This window comes from Sorex fumeus, unplaced genomic scaffold (assembly GCF_029834395.1).
Source record: "Sorex fumeus unplaced genomic scaffold, SorFum_2.1 ptg000037l, whole genome shotgun sequence".
NCBI classification, from domain to species: domain Eukaryota; kingdom Metazoa; phylum Chordata; class Mammalia; order Eulipotyphla; family Soricidae; genus Sorex; species Sorex fumeus.
In genome coordinates, this window is record NW_026606094.1 from 38,263,054 (window position 1) to 38,287,170 (window position 24,117).

A 24,117-nucleotide genomic window follows, 5' to 3' on the forward strand; every position below is an offset into this window, starting at 1 on the left:
TATGGCATTCCAATCCAAAATATTTAGTAATAAATAAGGCAACGAAAATTCTCCAACACTGAACAAAAAGATAAAATGACTTTTGAACCATTTTCCCGGAGCCTTTCTTTATACTATGTAATGGCTCTTGTTTTATTGAATGAAACCTGCATGTGTGTGTGTGTGTGTGTGTGTGTGTGTGTGTGTGTGTATACAGGCTGTCTCTGTTCATAAATTGCTCTTTGAGCTCTGAAAGCAAAAAGGCATCCAAATGAGTTTGCTTCTTTTTTAAAGTATTTAACATTTAAAGCATTTAAAGCTTTTTTAAAAGCATCTACGCTGCAAGAGTAATAAGAGAACAGCAAGACTTTTCCTAAGATATCCTGAATGAACTTTGTACCTTAAATAATACTATTCCTTTGCCAATGGAAATTTTTTGTTGGGTGGGGATGGTGGTTTCCCAAACAGTACTCTGGGACTCAGTGACCATTACAACCTGACAAGGAGCATAGGCTGGACTATTCAGCGCTTGGGTCCAGCAAGGCACTGCTCAGCAGTGCCTTTCACCACCCAGGGCCATCCAAAAGGTGCTAGAAGCCACCAGAGCCATACCTGGTGTTTCAAAGGGGCCATGAAGGCCAGGGATTGCACTTAGAGCCTCATGTGCAAGAGGCATGTATGCCAACATTTTGCTCTATCTCCCTATTCCCTGGAACACTTTTCTAATCATAAATTAAATATCATGCTGATGTAGGCAAACCCATTTTGAGGGGTGTTTTGCTTTCTTATTTTCCACACTTATTTTATTATATAGTGTCCAAGTTAATACATATCCCACTACTTTATCCTTTCAGAGAATCAAAATATAGTGCATCAAGAAATTTCCCCTTGTATTGAGTTTTTGTAAGTAAGTAAGTAAAGTAAGTAAAGGCCCTCCCGTTGATCGTCGATTTGCTCGAGCGGGCCCAGTAACGTCTCCATTGGAGACTTTGTTGTTACTGTGTCTGGCATATCGAATACTCTCGGTAGCTTGCCGGGCTCTCCGAAGTGAAGAAAATATATTTGTTGCCAAGAGCTACTTGTACTTTCAAAGCTCAGTAGATTGTATGTTAAAATGAATGGATCTTCCAGGCCATCAAGTCTGCCGGAGGGGAAAGGGTGTTGCCCCATTCGCCCTCTCCTCTCTGGAAAGAAAGATGGCGGCCACATGGGAGCCTTGTGGACAGCAGGTATGAGCCGGGGGTGTGGGGGCGACTAAAACCTCATGGGAAGAGGGGCGTTCTGGTCCGTCCTTCACGCCCTACCGAGGTCACCAGTTGCCCCCCACGAGCGGCTCTCCAGCACAGCCACGGCCCCAGAAGCACAAGGGCTTAATGCAGAACCCAGCAGCTTGGAGCAGAAAAGTGAACGGACTATGCATTGATCCAGGCCATCAAGTCTGCCGGAGGGGAAAGGGTGTTGCCCCATTCGCCCTCTCCTCTCTGGAAAGAAAGATGGTGGCCACATGGGAGCCTTGTGGACAGCAGGTATGAGCCGGGAGTGTGAGGGCGACTAAAACCTCATGGGAAGGGGGGCGTTTCGGTCCGCCCTTCACGCCCTACCGAGGCCACCAGTTGCCCCCAAGAGCGGCTCTCCAGCACAGCCACAGCCCCAGAAGCACAATGACCTAATGCAGAACCCAGCAGCTTGGAGCAGAAAAGTGAAAGGACTATGCGTTAATCCAGGCAATCATTTCTGCCCAGAGGGGAAAGGGTGTTGCCCCATTCGCCCTCTCCTCTCTGGAAAGAAGGATGGCGGCCGCATGGGAGCCTTGTGGACAGCAGGTATGAGCCGGGGGTGTGGGGGCGACTAAAACCTCATGGGAAGGGGGGCGTTCTGGTCCGTCCTTCACGCCCTACCGAGGTCACCAGTTGCCCCCCGCGAGCGGCTCTCCAGCACGGCCACGGCCCCAGAAGCACAAAGACTTAATGCAGAACCCAGCAGCTTGGAGCAGAAAAGTGAACGGACTATGCATTGATCCAGGCCATCAAGTCTGCTGGAGGGGAAAGGGTGTTGCCCCATTCGCCCTCTCCTCTCTGGAAAGAAAGATGGCGGCCACATGGGAGCCTTGTGGACAGCAGGTATGAGCCGGGAGTGTGGGGGCGACTAAAACCTCATGGGAAGGGGGGCGTTTCGGTCCGCCCTTCACGCCCTACCGAGGCCACCGGTTGCCCCCCGCGAGCGGCTCTCCAGCACGACCAGGACTCCAGAACACAGAAACCAATTTCTTAACTATCTGACTTTCAGTAGAAATACTTCCAGGGTCAATAGGTAAAAGAGCAGAAATCCAAAACCAACATTTAATTCTTGAACCCAGCCGTACAAAGCAAATCACTTCACAATGCTTTTTCAGCATGTCTGATTTGGGGGGGGGGGGGTAAACTCTAAATAATAGTGGTGAATCTTTTATTGAAACAATGAATCTAATCAAAGCAGATAGAGTGTTAACTAGAATTCATCTGCCTCACAGGGACGGGGAGGGGTGGGGGGTGGGGTTTTATTGGGGTTCTTCATGGTAAAAAATAAGTATTGGTAAAGGGAAATGTGTTTGATATTTGCATGACTGAGACATAAACCTGAAAGCTTTGTAACCTTTCCCACAGTGATTCAATAAATAAAAAATAAAAAAAAAAAAAAAAAAAAATGAATGGATCTTAAGTGGTACCAAATGACTTCCAAGCAATACAGATTTTAAAAATATTCAAAATGTGAACATATTATTAATTGTTCCATGATCAATGGTACATTCCTGAAATAGTGCTCAATTCCCATTGTGAGGCACCAAGTATTTCTCATTACCATCTCATTAAACCCTTAAAAATTGCTCTTATTTCTCAGATGAGAAATCAAAGTCAGATATTAGACCAATTGCCTTAACCAATGATAACTACTAGAGTTATATTTTAAATTCATGTTTCACTCCAAAGGAAGAGTGCCTCAAATAATAACAGATTCAATATCATTTGTCCTCAAACTCCAAGTGTTTTCCTTTGGAGTGGTAGACAATTTACTTTTGAGCAGGGAGTAGATAAAAAGTTGGCCAACAGGTGTCAATAGATAGTAAGTATATTTAAGTTCTGAGACAGATAAATTTTATAATTGGGGCTTTCCAACAATGGAATTAGCACAGTTCCCAACAAGACAAGCTCGAAATTCTTATATTGGAGATACTTCAGAGAAGGGCTGGAGCAATAGCACAGTGGGTAGGGCGTTTGCCTTGCATGAGGCTGACCTGGGTTTGATTCCTTTGCCCCTCTCAGAGAGCCCGGCAAGCTATCCAGAGTATCCCATCTTCAAGGCAAAGCCTGGCAAGCTCCTCATGGTGTATTTGATATGCCAAAAACAGTAACAAGTCTCGCAATGGAGACGTTACTGGTGCCTGCTCAAGCAAATCATTGAATAATGGGAGGACAGGGCTACAGTGCTACTTCAGAGAAAGCTGGATGAAAGGAATTCAAAGAGACCCAAACTTTAACAACCAAACTTAGAAAGGTGCCAGACCAGAGGGCAGGCTGTGACAGGGGATGGAAATATAGAAGGGAACCTGGGACACTGGTGGAAGAAAGTTAATACTGCTGATGGAAGTGATGCAATACTGTATGTCTAAAATTCAACTATAAATAACTTTGTAAATCATAAAGCTTGAATAAAAATTGTGAAGGAAATTAAAATATTAAAAGCGAAAAGAAACTCAAGGATCCTTTCCATGCCTAGAGGCATTGTGTCCCAGGTAACACACCAGTCTTGAAATCTGCATTCTCAGAGGTTCATTGGTCTTTGGATCACCTTGTTCCTTATCTATACTCCTTCAAAAAGGAGGAAAGCCTCGGGGCAAGGTGACAGGAGAGAGAAATGAAAGAGACCTAAAGAGAGAATTTAAAAATACCTGAATGGAGCATGAGTGAAACATAAAAGCAACTTCTTCCCTAATTAGAAACCATCTAAAGCAATATTTTTTTATTTTATTTTGCAAAGTGAAATTTTTATTTAATTTTTTTAAATGTACTAAAAGGTGGGGAAAACAGAGTCCCAGCATGGGGATGAGGAAAGAGGAAGAGAGACTTACAGAATGAGAGCCCCATTCTCCACTGTCCGTGAGCTTCACCCATTTGTCAGCCGTGCTGTCCATCTCCTGGCACTGGTCATTCTGAATCTGTGAGTTAAACACAGGGACCTTATGATGCTACTTGAATAACTGCTTTAATTAAGTTTGTTACATGCAGCAATAATTTCTTTCACAGCAAACTAATAATGGCCACAAATAATTGTCAACAAATAACACATCCGGACCTCTGAAGCCAAAGTGACAACTGCCGATGACTGATTGGTTCTAAGTAAACCATCCTTACTATTAAAGTTTTGCCCATTAAGAAATAAAGGGAATCTGCCACAGAGGCAGGGTGGGATGGGGGGTATGGGAGGTGGGAGGGATACTGGGATCCGTGGAGGTGGGAAATGGGCACTGGTGAGGGATGGGTATTTGATCACTGTATAATTGAAACCCAAGCACAAAAATGTGTAAGTCTGCAACTGTACCTCATGATGTCTCACTATTAAAAATTAAAAAAAAAAGAAAAAAGAAATAAAGGGAAGTGGGAGGATGTTGAGAGGGAGAAAAAAGGACACCATAGAAAATAAAGGAGAAAAAAATAGTTACAAAATTTTACCAATTTTAACTAAAGTGTTTTAAAAAGTTTACAATGACCTTGCACAAGTCCACTTATATAATATATATACATATATGTATATATATACACATATATATTTAGTTAAGGTTATTTTATAGTGTTTGGAGAAGTGCAACTAGTTTTAAATTTCTAAATAAAGTATACTTTTTTTCAAGAACTCTTCAAGGTTCTTTCAAATGTATAAGTGGACACAGTTAAAGTTAAAGTCCCAAATTTTTATTTGGTGTAAATATTAATCATTGCCAAGTTAGTTTGAACAACTACAGTTAATATCACTGTCAGCACATTTTTGTTTTCTATACAATTATTCTCAAGTATACAGGAATTTAGAAAACTACTTTCTCAGGCTTATGAAAAATAAAGAGACAGCAAAGACAGACCATCTTTATAATATCACAATTGTCAGCAACATAGTAAAACTAAAATTAGACCCATCATCTAAATATCAATCAGAGTGGCTATTTATTTCTTCTCCCAATCATGTTGCCAATCAGTTCTCCCAATCATTCCTTTGTAATCTCAATTTGTAAACTACTTTTAAATATTTTCCATTAAGATATATTTTCTAGAGACACAGTAACTAAGGGGGAAAAAATTCTCAACCCTTACAAAGAGCTATCAGCTACTGAGGATATTTGCCTTAATTGAAATAAGGGTCCTATTGACATTGTAAGCACAATCAGCTTTTTATGCAAGTGTTAAGCCATTTTAAAACAGTGATAGAACGTGAATTATCTCTGCTTGTCTGTGTTTAGAAAAGCTAAAAGCTTTTTTTTTCCCAGATGCACTCAGACACCATGTATTATCATGACAGTCTACTGGCATTCAGAAGACTTGAGTTCCTGTTATTCATTATAAATGTAGCTAGTCAAGATAAAATAGCCTTAGTCTAGTCACTTATTTGCTCTAGATTTCAGCTACATTATTTTTTTAAAGGTAGGAGAGAGCCAGAGAGACAGTATGGGAATTCAGGCATTTGCCTTGCACACCATCAACTGTACTCAATGCCCAGCACTATGTATGGTCCCCTGAGCAACCTAAGGAGTGCTCCCTAAGCATTAACAGGAATAGGCCCTGAGCATCAGTAGGTGTGGCCCAACCTCGATCCCACCATATGAAAAAATGAGAAAAATTATTGAAAGTTAGGGGAAAACTAGTACTATTTATCATTAAGATAAAGTACTTTAATGTTTTAAATTATATAATGCCCAGAAGGACAACTGCATCTATCAATCTTCAGACATTTCCAATCCAATCAACCATATGTATGATTGTGGAGAGTTGGCCCTTTAAGTAAATAAATACTATGAAGCTAAAACAATTTTTAAAAGTTTCATAAAAACACCATCCCCTTTAGTCTATAAACAGAAGTAAAGTTATTATCTTGAAGAAACAATGAAACTTCACGCTTCAGAAGTACCTTAATTGACAACTCAAAAGACATAAAGGACTATACAAAACTAAATGCTTATTCTAACAGTTATACAATTGCCATGTTTCCTAACTTTGCTTATTTTGTAAACTACTAAAGTGTTATTGCAAAAGTGTCCTGGATTAGAAATTAATTCCTTCCATGTAGAGTTTTGCAAACAAAATATGGCATTAAAAGTAAATCTGTTTGAAGGTTACTTAACTTCTTAAACTCATCAAAGGATATTAGAATCAAAATGCTCACTGAAAGGTGCCTTCACACAAAACATTTTATAAAAGGGATTGCTGAGAGCAGAAAAGCAAACTTAACTGCCCAATAGCACATGGGCAACTGCAAAATCTAGACTGGATTACAGCCAGAATCTTTAACTTCAAATCTAAGGTTCAGACATTAGTGGAAATGGACTCTTCCCAGGAAACCTTTAACTTAGAAATTTCCATTATAAGAGCAATGTAAATTTGTTTTAGAATTCTTAGCACATTTTTTCTTGACATCTGGGCCATAGACACTTTGCAAGCAAAATGTTTCCAGTTACAGGTATAAGAAGTTAATTTGAAAACAGGTACTCAAGTGATTTGCACATTCTCAAATTCTGCATCATGTAATTCAATTCCTCTAATGACTATTATTTTATCTTATATTTTTAATGATACTTAATCTCATATCAGAATAGCAATTATTTCATCTGTTACTCCTTTATTATCTAAAATTAGTGGGATCAAAAATTTATTCACACTTCCACTTCCAAAATATAACCCATGAGTTTAGAGTTAAATCCTTTTAAGAAAAAACTGAAATTGATAGAAATATGTTTTTAAATAAATTCACATCATCAGCTATTAAAATATGAATCTTAGGAGAAATATTTGTCCTACAAAAATCTGAACAAATACTCATCCTGTGATCACAATTAAAAGATGATGAGTATTCTACAAGGTGAGAATTTAGAAGAAACAATAATAAGACAATGTAAATTTATCAAAAACATGTTTAATATCAAAATGTTAACAAACAACTAAAGAGGCAAACAAGGAAAGGGAACAAGTGGTTAAGGAAAATCGAGTAAGACTGCCCTTGCCCAGGATGGGAGATGCATGCTGAAAGTAGTCTATAGACAGAACATGTTTGCCACCCAATGTCTCTTCTGCAGACCACAGCAGTCAAAAGGAGAGATAGAACAAAAGGGAGTGTCCTGCCACAGAGGCAGGGTGGGATGAGGGATGGGAGGGGTGAGAGGGATACTGGGATTGGTGGGGTGGAGAATGGGCACTGGTGAAGGGATGGGTACTCGATCATTGTATAACTGAAACCCAAGCACAACAACTTGTAAGTCTACAACTGTACCTCATGGTGTTTCACTAATAAAAAATTTTAAAAAAAGCAATCTCCAGAATAAAAAAAGGCCTTACAAAGAATTCAAAGAAGATGTTGTTGTCAACATATTGGTACTCAAAAAAGACATAACCCGACTTCTTGAGGTGCACAGCATAGATCAATGACACTGTGCAGTCATCACGATTTGACTCGATGTAATTCCCACGAGGGATCCAAGACGAGCTGCAGAAACAAGATCACAGTGCACACTTTACATGTCAGGATTCAGAACTCTTTTGTTTACAGAAGTATGTAGCTTAGGTATTAACACAGTTCCATGAGAAAATCACCAAGTAGAATTGAAGTTTTTCTGAAACTCAGAGGCCAACACCACCACTAGGACAAGGTTGATTGCTTAGTGCTTCCTAAATCTTGGTGTAGCTTATGTAGTCAATCAATTAGTTCTGATACTAACTGTCAAAAATTAAGTCATGAAACACAGTAAAGAAACAACAAATGGCCCAAAGCAATAGAAACTTAGAATTTCATTAGTAAATTAACCATGGTGGAGGGATGGGGCAGGGGCAAGGGACAACAATTTGGCAATTGTGGAAGGAAGTGAACAGTCTGATAAAGGGTATAGTGCGGAAATGTTTTATGCATTAAAATCCTACCAGTACAGCATTAGAAATCATGATGCCTAAAATAGTATTTTTAAAAACTTGGTCATGAAATAAATGTCCACAAGCTCAAGAATGCTGGTAACTTTAGGATCTACAACAAACTGTGATTTTCTATTTAGAGACACATGCATTTGGCAGTGGGGAGAATGATTCTTGATATAAGAGAGGAACAGGTACCATGGTCCAATAGAAAGGTTAGAGTTCCTCTGTGTTTCTTGAACAAGGAGGGGGCTAGAGTCCATAGGCCTAACCAGTGCAAAGCAGAGCTCAGGAAAGATCTGACCTCTCAAAGCATCCCACAAGTACCTTCCTTTTAAAAACTTTTTTAATTAATTACACACATGTGTAGATATACATACATACACATACATAAATACAGAGCTTAAGAAATAATCCTATAGTCTTTGGCACTACAGTCCTAATAGAAAAAATTGCTTATAATAGCTGTCACTGTCACTGTTCTCCTGTTCATCAATTTGCTCGAGCAGGACCAGTAACATTGTGAGACTTGTTGTTACTGTATTTGGCATATCGAATACGTCACGGGCACCTTGCAAGGCTTTGCTGTGCGGGTGAGATACTCTCGATAGCTTGCCAGGCTCTCCGAGAGGGGTGGAGAAATCAAACTCAGGTCAACCAGGTCGGCTACATGCAAGGCAAATGCCCTACCTGCTGTGCTATCATGCTAGTCTGTTTATAATAGACACTATTAAAATGTTTCTTACTATAATTTATTATTATATATTCTATATTTGGGCTGGAGCGATAGCACAGCAGGTAGGGCATTTGCCTTGCATACAGCCAACCCGGGTGTGATTCCTCCGTCCTTCTGGGAAGGCCCGGCAAGATACTGAGAGTAGGGGCTGGAGCAGTAGCACAGCAGATAGGGTGTTTGCCTCGCACGCAGATGACCTGGGTTCGATTCCCAGCATCCCATATGGTCCCCTGAGCACTTCCAGGAGTAATTCCTGAGTGAAGAGCTAGGAGTAACCCCTGTGCACTGCCAGGTGTGACCCCCACCCCCCAGAAAAAAGATATTGAGAGTATCCTGCCTGCATCACAGAGCCTGGCAAGCTCTCCATGGCGTATTCCATATGCCAAACACAGTAACAACAAGTCTCACAATGGAGACGTTACTGGTGACCACTTGAGCAAATCGATGAGGGAGAGGACAGTGCTATAGTTCTACATATTCCATATTTAATATATTATACAAATTAAATTTTCTTATACTATAATTTTATAATAAATCAAAGGAGTACAAATGTCACTTGGCAGAGACTGCTAGAAAGAAGGAAGGACGACTGGTACCACATGCTCTCCTGAGCCCTGCCTGGAGCAATCCCAGAGTCCAGAGTCTGAAGTAGCCTTTAACAATTCACCCTCCATCATTATCATAGGTGAAGTTAAACATCTTCTATTTTTAAAAAGGTATAAGGAGAGTCCTGCTATTTAAATAAAATTCACTTTATTTTACATGAGACTATCAAATGTCTAAATGAAGTTTACTTGTTCTTTTAGATAAAAAAGGAAAAAAGGAAGACTGGAATGATAGTACAAGGGGTTTGGTGTTTGCCTTGCACTCTGCTGCACTGGGTTTGATTCCCGGCACCCTAGGTGGTTCCCCAAGCCCTACCAAAAGTGACCCCTAAGTGCAGACCTAGGAGCAAGGCCTGAAACAAAAATCAAAAACAAAATAGAAAATGAAAGAGAGATCTGAAACTATCCATTAAAAATTACAGAAGTGTTTAAGAAAAACATGGACTCGAATGTAGTACTAAGTAGATTATTAAAAATGCACTGGATTTCTAGTAAACACTACATTTTTGCACATGCTTTCCATTACAACTTGAGATAATTATTTTAATCTCAGAAAAATCCTACTACATTATTTTCAAGGACTATCTATAAATGACTCTTTGTAATTAGTGTATCCATAGTCCCCATCAATGCCAAGATGATGCTCATCTTTTTTCTGGAAAAGAGCAACCGTCCCTTTTCCCAAGCATTCAGTCAAGCAGTCAAGATCCAAAGACTCCTTTGGATTCTTACTTGTTACAGCCGACTGGCCTACCATCAGAAGGGCCAACCACAGTGTCCATGAAAGTCGCAACGTTGGAAAATCCAGCTGGCAATTCATCCCACTCATCAAATTTGATGCCACTGCCCAAGGAGTAGGTGCCTTCGCCACATTTACTGCATACCTGGTTCTTCATTTCCAGGTACTCCCCAGAAGCACAGGAGAAAGCTGGAAGGCAGAAGAACATATACTCCATTAGACTTACATTCTGTCACCAATTCCCTTCCCCAGAATTCTTTTCATAAAACTCTAAATCAGCCACATCCTAATTTGCTTTCTAACATTTTACCACTACCTCTATGTCACAATCTGGTCCCAGCCCATTTACCAAGCTCCTTCTCATTTGCCCAAGGCTCTTCCAAATGTAGCAAAACTTCAACTCTTCCCCCAATTCTTCATCCTTTTTCTTATTATGGTGGGTATTTTTATGTCTTTTGCGATACTAACCAACTCACTTGTTCTAGCTAGAAATGCCCATTCAGACCCCCTTTATAACTAACTTCCCTATCTCTAATAGAGAACACCGCCTGTCTCTGAATCTCAGCACCTTTCTCTTAATATATCCATTAAAGCACTGCTGTATATAGAGACTACTTAGCAGTTGATGTGAGAGACACAGAGCCTTGAAAACAAGAATAATTATTTTTAGCTTTTCTAATTAAACTTATCAACATCTAAGTGCAAACAGAAGGCTGGAACAGAAAGCAAGACCTAAACATAAAAGAGGCAAAAGGAGGATGGTGGACCATATTCCATATACTACAGTAAACAAGCATATCTCAGAAATCATGAGCCTACCTGTTTAATTCTCCAATTCCAACCAAGTCATGTCCACTACTAGTATACATCTTTTTACCGATGTCAAGTTCTTTCCTAATTCCGAGGTCTGTGCCCAAAGAGAACAGGCACAAATCATGAGAATAGTCGATAGTTACAAGCAGAAATGTGGTTCTGCTGCTATTATTCATTCAACAATGCATCTGCATGCCCCAAGTGCACACCCCTGTGATCAGTGCGGTATTAGTGACCCAAATGTAGCAAAGGGCTCTCTAATCCTTTAATCAAGATACTAAAGAAATAAGAATAAAATAAAGCTTCCAAATTACTCCATAAAGAAAAACAAATCTCCCAGCAGAAAGCAAAGCAGCAAAGACTTGCATTTATATAGCTTACTCTTTCAGAATCCATTTGGAAATTCAGAGAGAAATAAAAATAAGCTAATTTTCAAAGGCTAATTAAAGAATCAGAGGTAAAATCCAAAGGTATTTACTTAACTTAAAGTTCTTAAAGTTCTATACAATACAATGTACAATGACCTTATTTTTCTTTTTTGATTTTGGGACCACACATGCTTGCTCAAGGATCATTCCTAGCTCTCTGCTTCGGGGCTCAAAGGTGGTTCCTGGAATGGGACGAGAATTGGCCATCTGCAATGCTGCAAGGCAATTGCCTTTCTGACAGTACTATCTCTCCAGCACATACAATAACTTCTAACTCTAAAATCAATATTCAAAAATATGTACATTGAAAAATAAAAAAGATTCAGGTAAAAAAAATATTGCATGTCTATGCAAAACTATCCTGAAATCAAGTTGAGCCATTTCTTAACCAATGATCTTGGATGAGTTACTTCATGTCTCTCAACTTGGGTTTCTATCTCTTGAAAAAAAAAAAGAGATGACAAAGTACTATCTCACAAGGCTACATGGAGAAAATAACGTTTAGTATAAGGTGATTAGCCCCATGCGTGGCTCTAAAGAATGCTTACTACATATTATTATCACTATCAGCGCTACATCAAAGGAATTTTTAAATTTTACTATTATAATTAAAAAAAACACTTGCAATCAGAGAGTAGTTCCTTAACTTGATAAATGAGATAAACAGAACAAGAGCCAACATGACAATAAGTTGATGGTCAGAAAACTAAAGCTTGTAAGTCCAAACAGATGTGCTGCCTGTTTCTATATGCAAAGCTTCATTAAAATACAGCCACAACTTCCCCCATTTGCTCCCCTAGCACAGAGGGTAAGGCATTTGTCTTGCACGTGGCTGACCCAGGTTCGATTCCTCCACCCCTCTCGGAGAGCCCGACAAGCTACCAAGAGTATCTCGCCCGCACGGCAAAGCCTGGCAAGCTACCTGTGACATATTCGATATGCCAAAAACAGTAACAACAAGTCTCATAATTTGTTCTCACAATTTGTTGTGAGACGTTACTGGTGCCTGCTTGAGCAAATCGATGAACAATGGGAGGACAGTGCTACAGTGCTGCTGCTCACCCCTACACACACATCACTTATGCTCCCTCTCACGCCACTATGGCAGAGTGGATAGTTTTGACAGAATACTAAGAATACTAAGGTTAACAGCATTGGGAATCCTGGTACCTCGATAAAAATGATTAAAAAATACATAACATATTAAGCAGAAATTATTCACTTTCTGAATTTTTGTGGAATATAGTTTAATCATAGATGAACTAAACTTCTAACTAATAATATATTTCTGATAAACTGCTATAAGGAAATTTGCAAGCTAAAATTTTTCCCTTCCAAATAGAATGATGCTAATTCCAGAGTGTTAGTTCTCAAAGTCATTTAGAATATCCCTCACTTTTTCTGAGTTTTTTCTTTTTATCTAAGGCCAGAAGAAAAACTGAGAGATAATGTTAAATATAAGTAATATATTTATTACAGAATCAATTCTTGATTTATTTTCTTTTTTCTTTTTTGGGGGGCTAAACTTAGCTGTGCTTAGGATTCATTCCTAGTGGACTCAGCGAACCATATGTGGTTCCAGGGATCAAAACTGGGTTGACCACATGAAGGCAAGCACCCTACCCACTGCACTATCTCTCTGGCCCAAAAATTCCAGTTTTCACAAGAATAAAGTTGTCTTGAGCAGAGTGGTTGCCTGAAAAATCTTTGGTTACACTATATTTTTTAGCTGTTCAATACCAAATGTTGTTTTATGTCTAAGCCATTCTAAGCAGTCTAAAATATCATATTTTAATACACAGTTAATATATCAACACTAAACATTAATATGGTTCAATGGAATGGCAACTCATGTTTGAGCTATTTAACATGTAATTACTCCAAAGGTATATCTTAAGCCTTCTTGCACTATGGATAATTAACCAGCACTATATTTGGGGTCTCTTTAAAATAATAACATTAATGCAAAGCACAAAAGTGCAAAACAAAAAAAGACAAATAGACTCTATAAAGGGCACTTATAGATAGTGTGAGAAATAAAATCTCAGGGTTGGCAAGACAGAAAAAATGATTAAGGCAGTTCCTTTGTATGAGGCTGACCCTGGCTCAATCCCCAGCATCACCGGGTTCCTAAACACTATTTGTTGTGGCCTCCAACACCCTGCTAATATAAAGTAAAATAAAATAAGGCAGTGTCACTTTGTTCATCCTCAGGATTTCACTGTTTTCTTATGTCTGAAAACTGTGATGAAAGTACTATATATATATATATAGTATATATATATTTAATTATTTATTTAGGGATTACCAATAAAGTTAAATAGATGAAATTTTTCAATAAGGAACCTATGAATAATGCAAACTGATTGGATTTATAAGTGATCTGTGAAGGATAAAAAATATTATTATCATTTACTAGAGAAAAAAATTAAGCACAGTACATTTAAATAGCTCTAAGAGTGTTATTAGAGCTCAACACCAGTAGTAAGCCCCAAGCACAACCCAGAGTAGACAAAAACCAAACAAACAACAAAATACTACCACTCACCAAGTAACATAGCTGACATTAAGTTTAGATTCCTGCTCTGATGCACCAAAAAAAGTCAATTCATTCAATTACTATTATAATAATGCAGAAGGGGCAAATGTCACTGTCACTGTCCTCCCCTTGTTCATCGATTTTCTCGAGCGGGCCCAGTAACGTCTCCATCGTAAGACTTGTTGATACTGTGTTTGGCATATTGAATACGTCATGGGTAGCTTGCCAGGCTCTGCCGTGAGGGCGAGATACTCTCGGTAGCTTGCCGGGTTCTCTGAGAGGGGCGGAGGAATAGAACTCGGGTCGGCCATGTTGGCTGCGTGCAAGGCAGACGCCATACCTGCTGTGCTATCGCTCCAACCCTTTATATTTCATATGCTTCTTCATTGCCTGTCTTATAAAATATTTATCAATATTATTCAACACTTCAAGGGCCTAAAAGCACAAGGAAAAAGAGAATCTGTATTCCTATGTACATTGCAGCACTATTCACAATAGCCAAAATTTGTAAATAGCCCAATTTTTCTAAGAATGGACAACTAGATAAAGATGCTATCATGTATATACACAATGTAATACTATTTGACTTTAAGAAAATATGTAGTCATACAATTTACTGATATATGGATCTGGAGAGCACTATGCCAAGTGAAATAAGTCAGAGGGAAAATGATAAACACAAAAAGATCTCACTCATGAGCAGTATCACTGTCACTCTCCTCCCGTTGTTCATCGATTTGCTCGAGTAGGCCCAGTAACATCTCCATTGGAGACTTTGTTGTTACTGTGTTTGGCATATCGAATACATCACGGGTAGCTTGCCAGGCTCTGCCATGCAGGCGAGATACTCTCGGTAGCTTGCCGGGCTCTCCGAGAGGGGTGGAGGAATCGAACTCGGGTCGGCCATGTTGGCTGCTTGCAAGGCAAATGCCCTACCGCTGTGCTATTGCTCAAGCCCATGTGCAGTATATACATAAACATAGTCCTTAGTGGGAAGCTTACCATCATGGGGTAGGGTATAGGGAGGTAAGATAAATCAGAAAAGGGACAACTAACAACAATGAGGGAAATGGTCACTCTAGAGCAGGACTAGGTCACTGTCACTGTCCTCCCATTGTTTATTGATTTGCCCAAGCGGTCACCAGTAATGTCTCCATTGTGAGACTTGTTACTGTTTTTGGCATACTGAATATGTCATGGGTAGTTTGCCAGGCTTTGCCATGCCGGCAAGATACTCTTGGTAGCTTGCCGGGCTCTCTGAGAGAAGCAGAGTAATCAAACCTGGGTTGGCTGCATGCAAGGCAAACGCCCTACCTGCTGTACTATCTCTCCAGCCCCCAGGACTAGATATTGAAAGGAAATAAAATGATATGCACAATACCCTATCTGTAACAGTATTGTAAACCACAGTGCCTAAAGGAGGGTGAGGTGAAAGAAAAAAAGAAAAATCATAAGAAAAATCATATCACAACTCCTTCCTTACCTTCTGCTTACAGCTCTGCCATCCCAGGTGAGGTCTGACTCTGGAATGACCAGAGGTATATCTCACATACCCAGGTCCAAACCACAGCTCCTGAAGCAACATATCTACTCAACAAAATACCGTCTGCTGACAGTTATATTACCAGTCATTCTGTGAGAACCGCAATGAAGAAAGAGACCAATCCCCAGCCAAATCCTTCACTTTTCCAGGAGAGCTAACTATAAAGACTCACCACCACTCTATCAAGAACATGAGAAAACTAACAGGGAAAACACATAGACATTCACTAAGCTCAGTGAGCAAAAGCAGTATCACTGAAGACATAAACAACACTAACCGGCTCAGTAAATCCTATACAATGTCTTTAGTAACACCATGATAAGGATGCTCAATGAGCTGAAAGAAAAGACAGCACAGGGAGTCAGCAAGGAACAAGAAGTTTTAAGAGTCAAAATGAAAAAAACTATTACAATCAGAAACGACAGAAATAAAGAGCATGACAGGTGATACTAAAAACTCCACAGAAGCTCTGAACAGCACAATAACAGAAGCTGAACAAAAGATCAAGGAGTGCCAACAGGAAGAGGAGAAAAACCACTAGGAAACAGTTGAAGGTGGAAAATGGTTTGAAAATAAATGATCAGTAACCATGAGAACTATGACATAAGTTTGAGAGGAACAATATAAGGATCATCAGAATCCCTGAGGCACAGGAAGGCAGATGTGAAGAAGAACCAACAGTTAAAGAAATTATTGATAAGAATTTTTCAGCTGAGGAAAAAAGTCACCATGAGTCAAGTGGCCTGACATGTCACAGCTAAAATAAACTCAACTAGGAAAATTCTAAGACACATTATACTCATGATGACTAAATTCAAAGATAGAGATAGTACATTGAAATCAGCAAGATCAAAAAGAAACTTACTTGTAAAGAAAAGCCCAGAAGATATATAGATCTATCAAATGATACGCTATGAGCCTGAACCTCAATCACGAATAACTTTGTAACTATAATTCAGTGATTCAATTAAAAATATTATAAAATAGTAATCATACAAATATCAGATTTCTTGGCCTAAATTTTACATTTAATGTGACATATCTGAAACTCACCTTAGTTTCCATAATTACCTCAATGTCATCATTTGTAAAAGATGGAAAAAATATATTCAGAGTTGTGGGAATAAAAGAAAGTTTTCATATACAGCATTCAACAGTGTTCCTGTCTTAGTACATAATAAGTGTTAGTTATAATTTAAATAATTTATGGTACAAAAGGCTGGAGAGATAGCACAGTGGTAGGGTGTTTGCCTTGCACGCAGCCAACATGGCCGACCCGAGTTCGAGTCCTCCGCCCCTCTCGGAGAGCCCGGCAAGCTACCGAGAGTATCTCCCCCGCACAGAAGAGCCTGGCAAGCTACCCGTGATGTATTCGATATGCCAAACACAGTAACAACAAAGTCTCCAATGGTGATGTTACTGGGCCTACTCGAGCAAATCGATGAACAACGGGAGGACCGTGACCGTGATGATACAAAAAGAATTCTGCCTTATAATTTGTAATCTTGCTTATTTTCAAAATAATTAAGTAGTCAAACTGAATCAAATGAAAAAATAATTAATTTTAAAAAATGGAGTCAAATGGGTATAGGGTCCTTAATGATATAAGGGAGCTAAAGTGTTTAAAGATTTTTTATTTAATGATTTGGTATTCCTCATCTTTTGCCCATCTTGGAAAGCTGCTTTAACCCATATTAGCAAGGAAGAGTTGAGTTCCGTAGACTAAACAAAATGTACTCCACAAAAGTGAAGAAGCTTAGCACTTCTAACCTCTTTGAACAGTCAACAACAATGGCAAGCATTTCCTTTCTGGTACCTCTGTCTTAGCCACATGTACTTTCTACTTCAACAATTCTTTCTAGCCCTTTGGTCTTTAGTTGTATTATTATATTGATAATTTAGGGACTCTGCTCTTTCAATTCCAACTTAGAGTACAATAAAAGACTTAACAAGATATGGATGACAGTCATTATAAATATCTGTAGTAATTTTTGTAAATCTAAACTATTTCATTTGAACAACTGCACATTTCTAAAATAAATACTATTTTTCTTCAAAAATCTCAAAATCCTAGAGTAACTGAATTGAAGATAAGCAAATACTAAAGATCTGATATGAGAATAGAAAACTCTGATTTTCACTTGGTTATACATTTCTTAATAGTGTGCTCAGTCTGGGATTTCACAATATTTTATCAAAGCATCCACTGGAAGAAAAATGTTTAAGCACTTAAACGCTTAAAGTCTATAGTCACTGATCATGTGCTAAGCTCAATGGTCTTTGTCCTGGCTTTGTGCCTCTTCCTTACTGACCTTTCATTCTGCTATTTTGAATCTGTAAAGGTTGAAATATGCAAGTGTGAAGAATCAAAAATGAAGAAAAGCAAGTTACTTACTTCCCCCACTTCCCCATTGCAATGAAAACACCACTTTCCTTGCTGCCCTCAAAGGTGTGCCCTTTACCACTAGGGAAGCCACTCTAAAAAAAGAAAGTGACATGGAGGGTTGTGAACATAATTTAGAGCACTGCATGAGGCCCCGAGTTTGATCATTAGCACCCCATGGTCCCCCAAGAATGCAAGGTGTAGCTGGGCCAAAGCAGTGCCACATTTCTGAACTGGAGCACTGAATTGTAAGACCTGTACCTCTAAAAGAAGGCCTTGGAACCCCTGAGCACTGTTTGGGGTTCCCCAATCTCTAAAAACAGTGACATGAAACTCAAAGCCTCATTCTGAGCATTAGCTCTCTAGTGTAATTTACCAAGTAATGGTTACCAAATAAGTCATTTATATGCTGATTATATTCTGTGATTTATGTATAACAATAAAGAATATCTATTTTTAATCCTTTCTGCCACAAGAACCTCTTCATTTTGTTTTTCTTTCCATGAGAGATCTCATGCTTTGAAGGATGATAGTTATCATTATATCTATTCATAATTCATCCACTTTTGCTATTTTAATTCAAAGCTTATTACAGAAATTTGTCTTCTATGTCTCAAACAGCAATGAACAGTAATAAAAGTATATTTTAGTTTACTTGTTTAATACTGTTTAATAAGATGATAGTACAAGTGAGCATATGGAATCTCATTACAGGTAAGTATCTGGGAATAACACCATATTATGTGAATTCATTTAACAAATATTATGTGCATGCCTAGTATTTGATAGGCAAATACCAGACATGAAGAATATTTTGGTGGAAAATATTCAGTTCCTACTATTATGAACCTTCTGTTCTACTCTAATCTAGAATTTAGATTTAACCAAGTCAAAATTATAATAAATTTAACCTTTAGTACGTAAATTTAAAATAAGTTCATTTATTTTGGGGAATAATTACATTTTATTCAACTGTCTAGTTTCAGTTAAATTACATTTTAAAGACATAAATATTATAATTCTTAACCATAAAGATACTCTTGTAACTATCATTGTTCAGTATATACAGAAAATAAAGTAAGTGCCATAGACCTCAAAAATGATAAATTTTAGCTTCATTAATCACTGCCAATCAATTATCATTATTAGATAATTAAAGGAGCTGGAGTGAAGGCACAGCAGGTAGGATGTTTGCCTTGCCCGAGATCGACACAGCCGATCAGAGTTTGATTCCTCCACCCCTCTTGGAGAGCCTGGTAAGCTACAGAGAATATCTCACCAGCATGGCAAAGCCTGGCAAGCTACCCCTGATGTATTGTATATGCCAAATACAGTAACAAGTCTCACAATGTTACTGGGTCCGCTAGAGCAAATCGATGAACAACGGGAGGACAGTGACAGTGACAGTGACAGATAATTAAAGAATTAACTGCCTGTGAGGTCATTATTATAATTCCTCTCAGGGAAAATGAAGAGAACTAGGAAACAATATCTAAGAGAAATTGAACAACTAGGAAACAATATCGAAGAGAAATTGAACAACTTACTGATCCCAGAAAATATCTTTTCCTTCCATGGTACACCCCTGACTGCAGATTTACTTCCCTGACCCTACAGAAATTCACAGTTTTGAAACTGGGCAAGGGGAAAAAAAATTTTTATTCTCATATCTCAAAAATGAAAATGCGAGAGGTAACATAGTAAAGAGTAAAGAGTACATTAAAACAAATCATTTCTGGCTAATGTACTACAATTCTGATTCTAAAAAAATAATATTTAGTGAAAGTATTGCCTGTATATGTCTGAGAACTAATTTTCACCTCTAAATCCTTTCTAATAAACAAGTCTTCAAATAGCCCTATTAAGTTGAACTCAAAGATCCTCACTGTACTTCTCAGAGAGGGCTCATCAGAAAGAAAATCCATTTCCCCACAAAATCAAATGATGATAGGAAGGCTAATAATATATATACTGCACTGTCCTCCCATTGTTCATCGATTTGCTCGAGTGGGCCCAGTAACATCTCCATTTTGAGACTTATTACTGTGTTTGGCATATGGGATACATCATGGGTAGCTTGATAGGCTTTGCCGTGTAGGCAAGATTCTCTCTCTCTCTCTCTCTCTCTCTCTCTCTCTCTCTCTCTCTCTCTCTATCTCTCTCTCTCTTTCGACTTCTATGTCTTAAGAGAAAATAGACAAATTTCAGTTTGTCTGAGATGGGATGACATGAATTTATGGAAAAAGATACAAAGTGAAGGTCCAAAGGAAAGAAAATGTTCAGTGTATTTGATGAGAACACCAAATGGAGAGAGAACAATGTCTCTTAACACTGATTCTTATACTAACTTTTCCTTTTTGATAAAAAATGTTGATCAGTCTTCATGATGACCTTTCTGCTCTTCATTTTTCAAATTAGAGAACTAAATTTTCTCAGTTCTTTATACATCACTTTCTCAGAGAAATCCCCTCAACAATAGCTCTCATCTAACCTTACAATTCTCTAAATCCCATTTATTTTCCTGCCTTCCACCTACCACTTACGTATTCTGAGAAAATTTAAATCCTTCACACTGTCATTCAGACCTTGATATCAACACTACAAACTAAGCCAACTTAGAGCCACATGTTTGTTCTTATACACAATTTTAAACAAGTATGTTCATTTAGCTGTTTCATTTGTAGTAATGACATACTGAAATAAATATCACTTTGATAATACCAAATTTATTCAATCAATAAATATTACAGTGTCCTAGAGATTTCTTAGGAGCCAGGATATTATAGCTCCTCTTCAGAAGAATTAAAGAAAACTCTTAAGAATTTCTATATATTTTTAAAAACTACCAATATATTTTACACATGTTAAATAATGAAAGCATATCAAATATTTTCTCCTTGGAGGGAAGCGGGTTGAGTCCCCCCCCCCCACCCGCCCCTACCAGGGCTCCAGCAGCCGAAGACCTCCAGAACCATCCACCACCATGCTGAGACCACTCTCTACATGCAGGAAGGTACCGGCAGAGGAACACAGGCATGCAGGTCCCGGGGCTGAGACCTCCAAGCCTGCTCAGATCGGGGCTGAGCATCCTCCACTCAGATCCTCCATCTTCCAGTAGGCAGGGGTCACACCCACCAACTGACCCCCTGGTGCTGTGTAATCCCATCAACAGCCAAGACCCAGAAACTATAAAACCAAGCTCCCAGAAGCACTCTCATTCTTGCTTTGGACAACCTGGCAGGCTACCGAATGTAACCTGCCCACAGGGCAGAGTCTGACAAACTCCCCATGGCGTACCCAATATGCCAAATACCAGTAACAATGATGGGTCTCATTCTCCTAACCCTGATAGAGCCTTGAATATGGCACTTTTTAAAAAATCTCAGGGCTAGGACGAAGGAGATGTTACTGGGGCCCACTTGAGGCAATCGACAAACAACAGGATGGCTGTGATTGTGATCAAATGTTTCAAACATTAACAATTTTCTAGACACAAGGAAAAACTCACTAATTTATTGTTCATGATAAAAGTACACACATGTCTTAAGTTCTTCAGAGTTATTCTATTACCTTTCAGAAACACAGAATTAGGAATAAAATCTGTGAAGAGATAATTAATTGATTAAAATGACTCATAAAATAAAGCCTCTGAACCCTTAAATGCTATCATTAAAAATAAATCCATTTACCTGGCAGAATTTTTTTTCTTTTTCCCAGAGAGTAGGGGGAGGGAGGATAGGCACATACCAATTCTTGGCCAAAGGTTGTTCAATGGCAGTGTACAAGAATGCAGAGCCGTGTGCTGAGGTGCCAGGGATTTCCTGGGCAAATTCAGCAATGTTCAGTGGCCTTTCAGGTATCATCCAGAAATGCTCAGGGGACTATGTAGTGCCAAGAGAGCCCCTCACCTTATTGGAGTCAGTCACAGACAAGGAACACACCTTAGGCCCTCAACTATCTCTTGGCCTCCAACAAAATTTAGTCCTCATTTAGGTTGGCACCTCAGCAACATCTACTCTATTAATCACTTTTGCATCGGTTAGTTTTGTGATATGATAGTCCCCAGACAAGATTTTTAATTTTCATAACAATTTTGTCAAGAGATAAATGTTACGGAAGCATGGATGCTCCAAGAAGAGATGAAAACTTTCTGGCATGTTCTATAGCATATTCCAAAGTGGCAGCACAGCACAGAGGAAGCAGATGGACCCCAGATCTGGGGCACAGCAAGTAAAGACTAACCTTTGCAACCTCTCACTAATATCATTAGTAACATTACAACATTATTATTTCAAGTACTGTAAATTATATTTATTATCTTATTTAAGGCTCTCAGACACCTGTAAATGGTTGTCTCTGGGTCAAAGTTGACTGACACACAATTTTCTGAGATTTGTCAGAATCTAGCCCCACTCACATCATCCCTTAGGGACATCCATGTAGAGTCAACAAAGCAGTGAGGAAAACCCAACATGGCCTACAATCTACTCTTCTAAGTAATGTAGATCCCAACACCACTTCCTATTATCAAGATAAAAACTTCCTATGGGGTTGCCCTCAGAGATTGTCAGAGCATTAATATATTTGATCCATTAGTCAGGGCATTTAATTCCACTTAATCCAATTCAGTTGAGTTATGAGGAAATTTTGCATGAATGTGACATTTTCCAAGGTTATTCAACTGGTTGACAACTGAGGGGTCTTATCTTCAAACTTAGACCTTCTTCACTCTGAGGCCCTTCCTGGCTTCTTCTGGGTAAAAATCATCTCTCCTTTCTTGGTAAAAGCATGCAAGGTATTTGTACTGATCATACATTTTGCCCCTACCCAGTAATTGTCTATCAGCTCTCCTATTAGAATGAAACTTCCTGAATAGAAGAATACTGCATGATCTCATACATCTGTGGAATGTAGAGAGACAAAACAAGGGAATAGAGAACATCAAGCAATAACAAATCCTTGGTCTTATCTGACAAAATTTATTAAGGAACAATGGGGCAGGGATGAGAGAAATGAAGATCAAACAGAGGTAACATATGGACAGTGGTGGAGGGTCATGGCATTTTGGTGGCAACAGTGTTCAATAACTCAGTCTGTCACTACTTATAGACTTATACACTAGTGTAACCATATTACCTAAACTATTTTATTTTAATTAAGGAGAGGAAGCTAAACAAAGTGCTTTTTTAATTAATTTTAGATCTCTACACCAAAAATATCAGAATAAATATTTGCTCAAAGACCTGAATAACAATAAAAATCTGTGGCTAAATATTTTGTTTAAGACATGCAAGTCAAACCATATCTGTTCCTTCATCCTAGCTGTATACTATACCTAACCACCAGGGAGGTCTTCAACTAATACCTAAACAGTAATTTATCTTATAAATGAAATTTCATAAAACAAGTATACTCATTTACAAATGATTTTTTTGTTATGGGACCATACCTGGTATTGTTCAGGGATGAGTCCTGGCTCTGTGCTTGGGGATCACTCCTGGCAGGTTTGGGGGACCATAAGGAATGCTGGGGATCAAACCCTGATCAGTTGCATGCCAGGAAACACCCTAACCATTATACTGTCACTCTACCCAATACAAATGGATCTTATAAAGCAAAGAAATTGCATAAAATTAATAGAGTCATAGTATGAATAGCATTGTATAAAATACACTATAACAGTGAAGCATATGTTCAAACATTAGCCAGAAAGGTACAACTCTACATTAGATTAAAAAAATACCTATTATCAGAAACACTAGAGAAACTTTGGTAAAGAAAAAAAAATGGATTTAATAAGTGTTCTGCAAATGTTAATTACATTCCTCCGAAACTTTTATACAAAATTATGCAATTCAATTTTGCATGAAAGAGATACAGCAATCGCCGTTTTTCAAATTTACCAGTATTTTGCCACAGGAAACCCTAATACACTTTTTTGTTGTTAACATTAAGCAACTCATGGAATTAGTACTTGTAGAAAGAAGGAAGAGCATGGTATACAGTTACCATTCTGTATCACTGCATTCAACTGGACCCAGTGCACTGACTGCTACACAATGACTCTTTTAACACAACTAAAAAAAAAAAACATTCTTCAGTCGCAAGGAAAGGCTTATACTTGAAAGAGCTATGCTCCCATGAAATGGATTTTTAAATATCCAACCCAGAAAGCTAAAATCATTGCCGCTCTTGAATTCCAAGCTACTTGTAACTG

The 24,117-nt window shown here is 38.6% G+C and overlaps 1 protein-coding gene across 1 annotated transcript in view; it reads right to left on the reverse strand.

Moving 5' to 3' along the window:
- Positions 1-24,117, reverse strand: part of ELAPOR2 (endosome-lysosome associated apoptosis and autophagy regulator family member 2) — a 214,685-nt gene that overhangs the window by 67,249 nt on the left and 123,319 nt on the right. The window contains exons 3-5 of the mRNA XM_056117955.1: positions 10,188-10,383; positions 7,548-7,695; positions 4,085-4,171 (exon numbers count right to left, since the gene is read on the reverse strand). Of these exons, the coding sequence (XP_055973930.1) occupies positions 4,085-4,171; positions 7,548-7,695; positions 10,188-10,383 (431 nt within the window). The remainder of the gene's footprint in view (positions 1-4,084; positions 4,172-7,547; positions 7,696-10,187; positions 10,384-24,117) is intronic.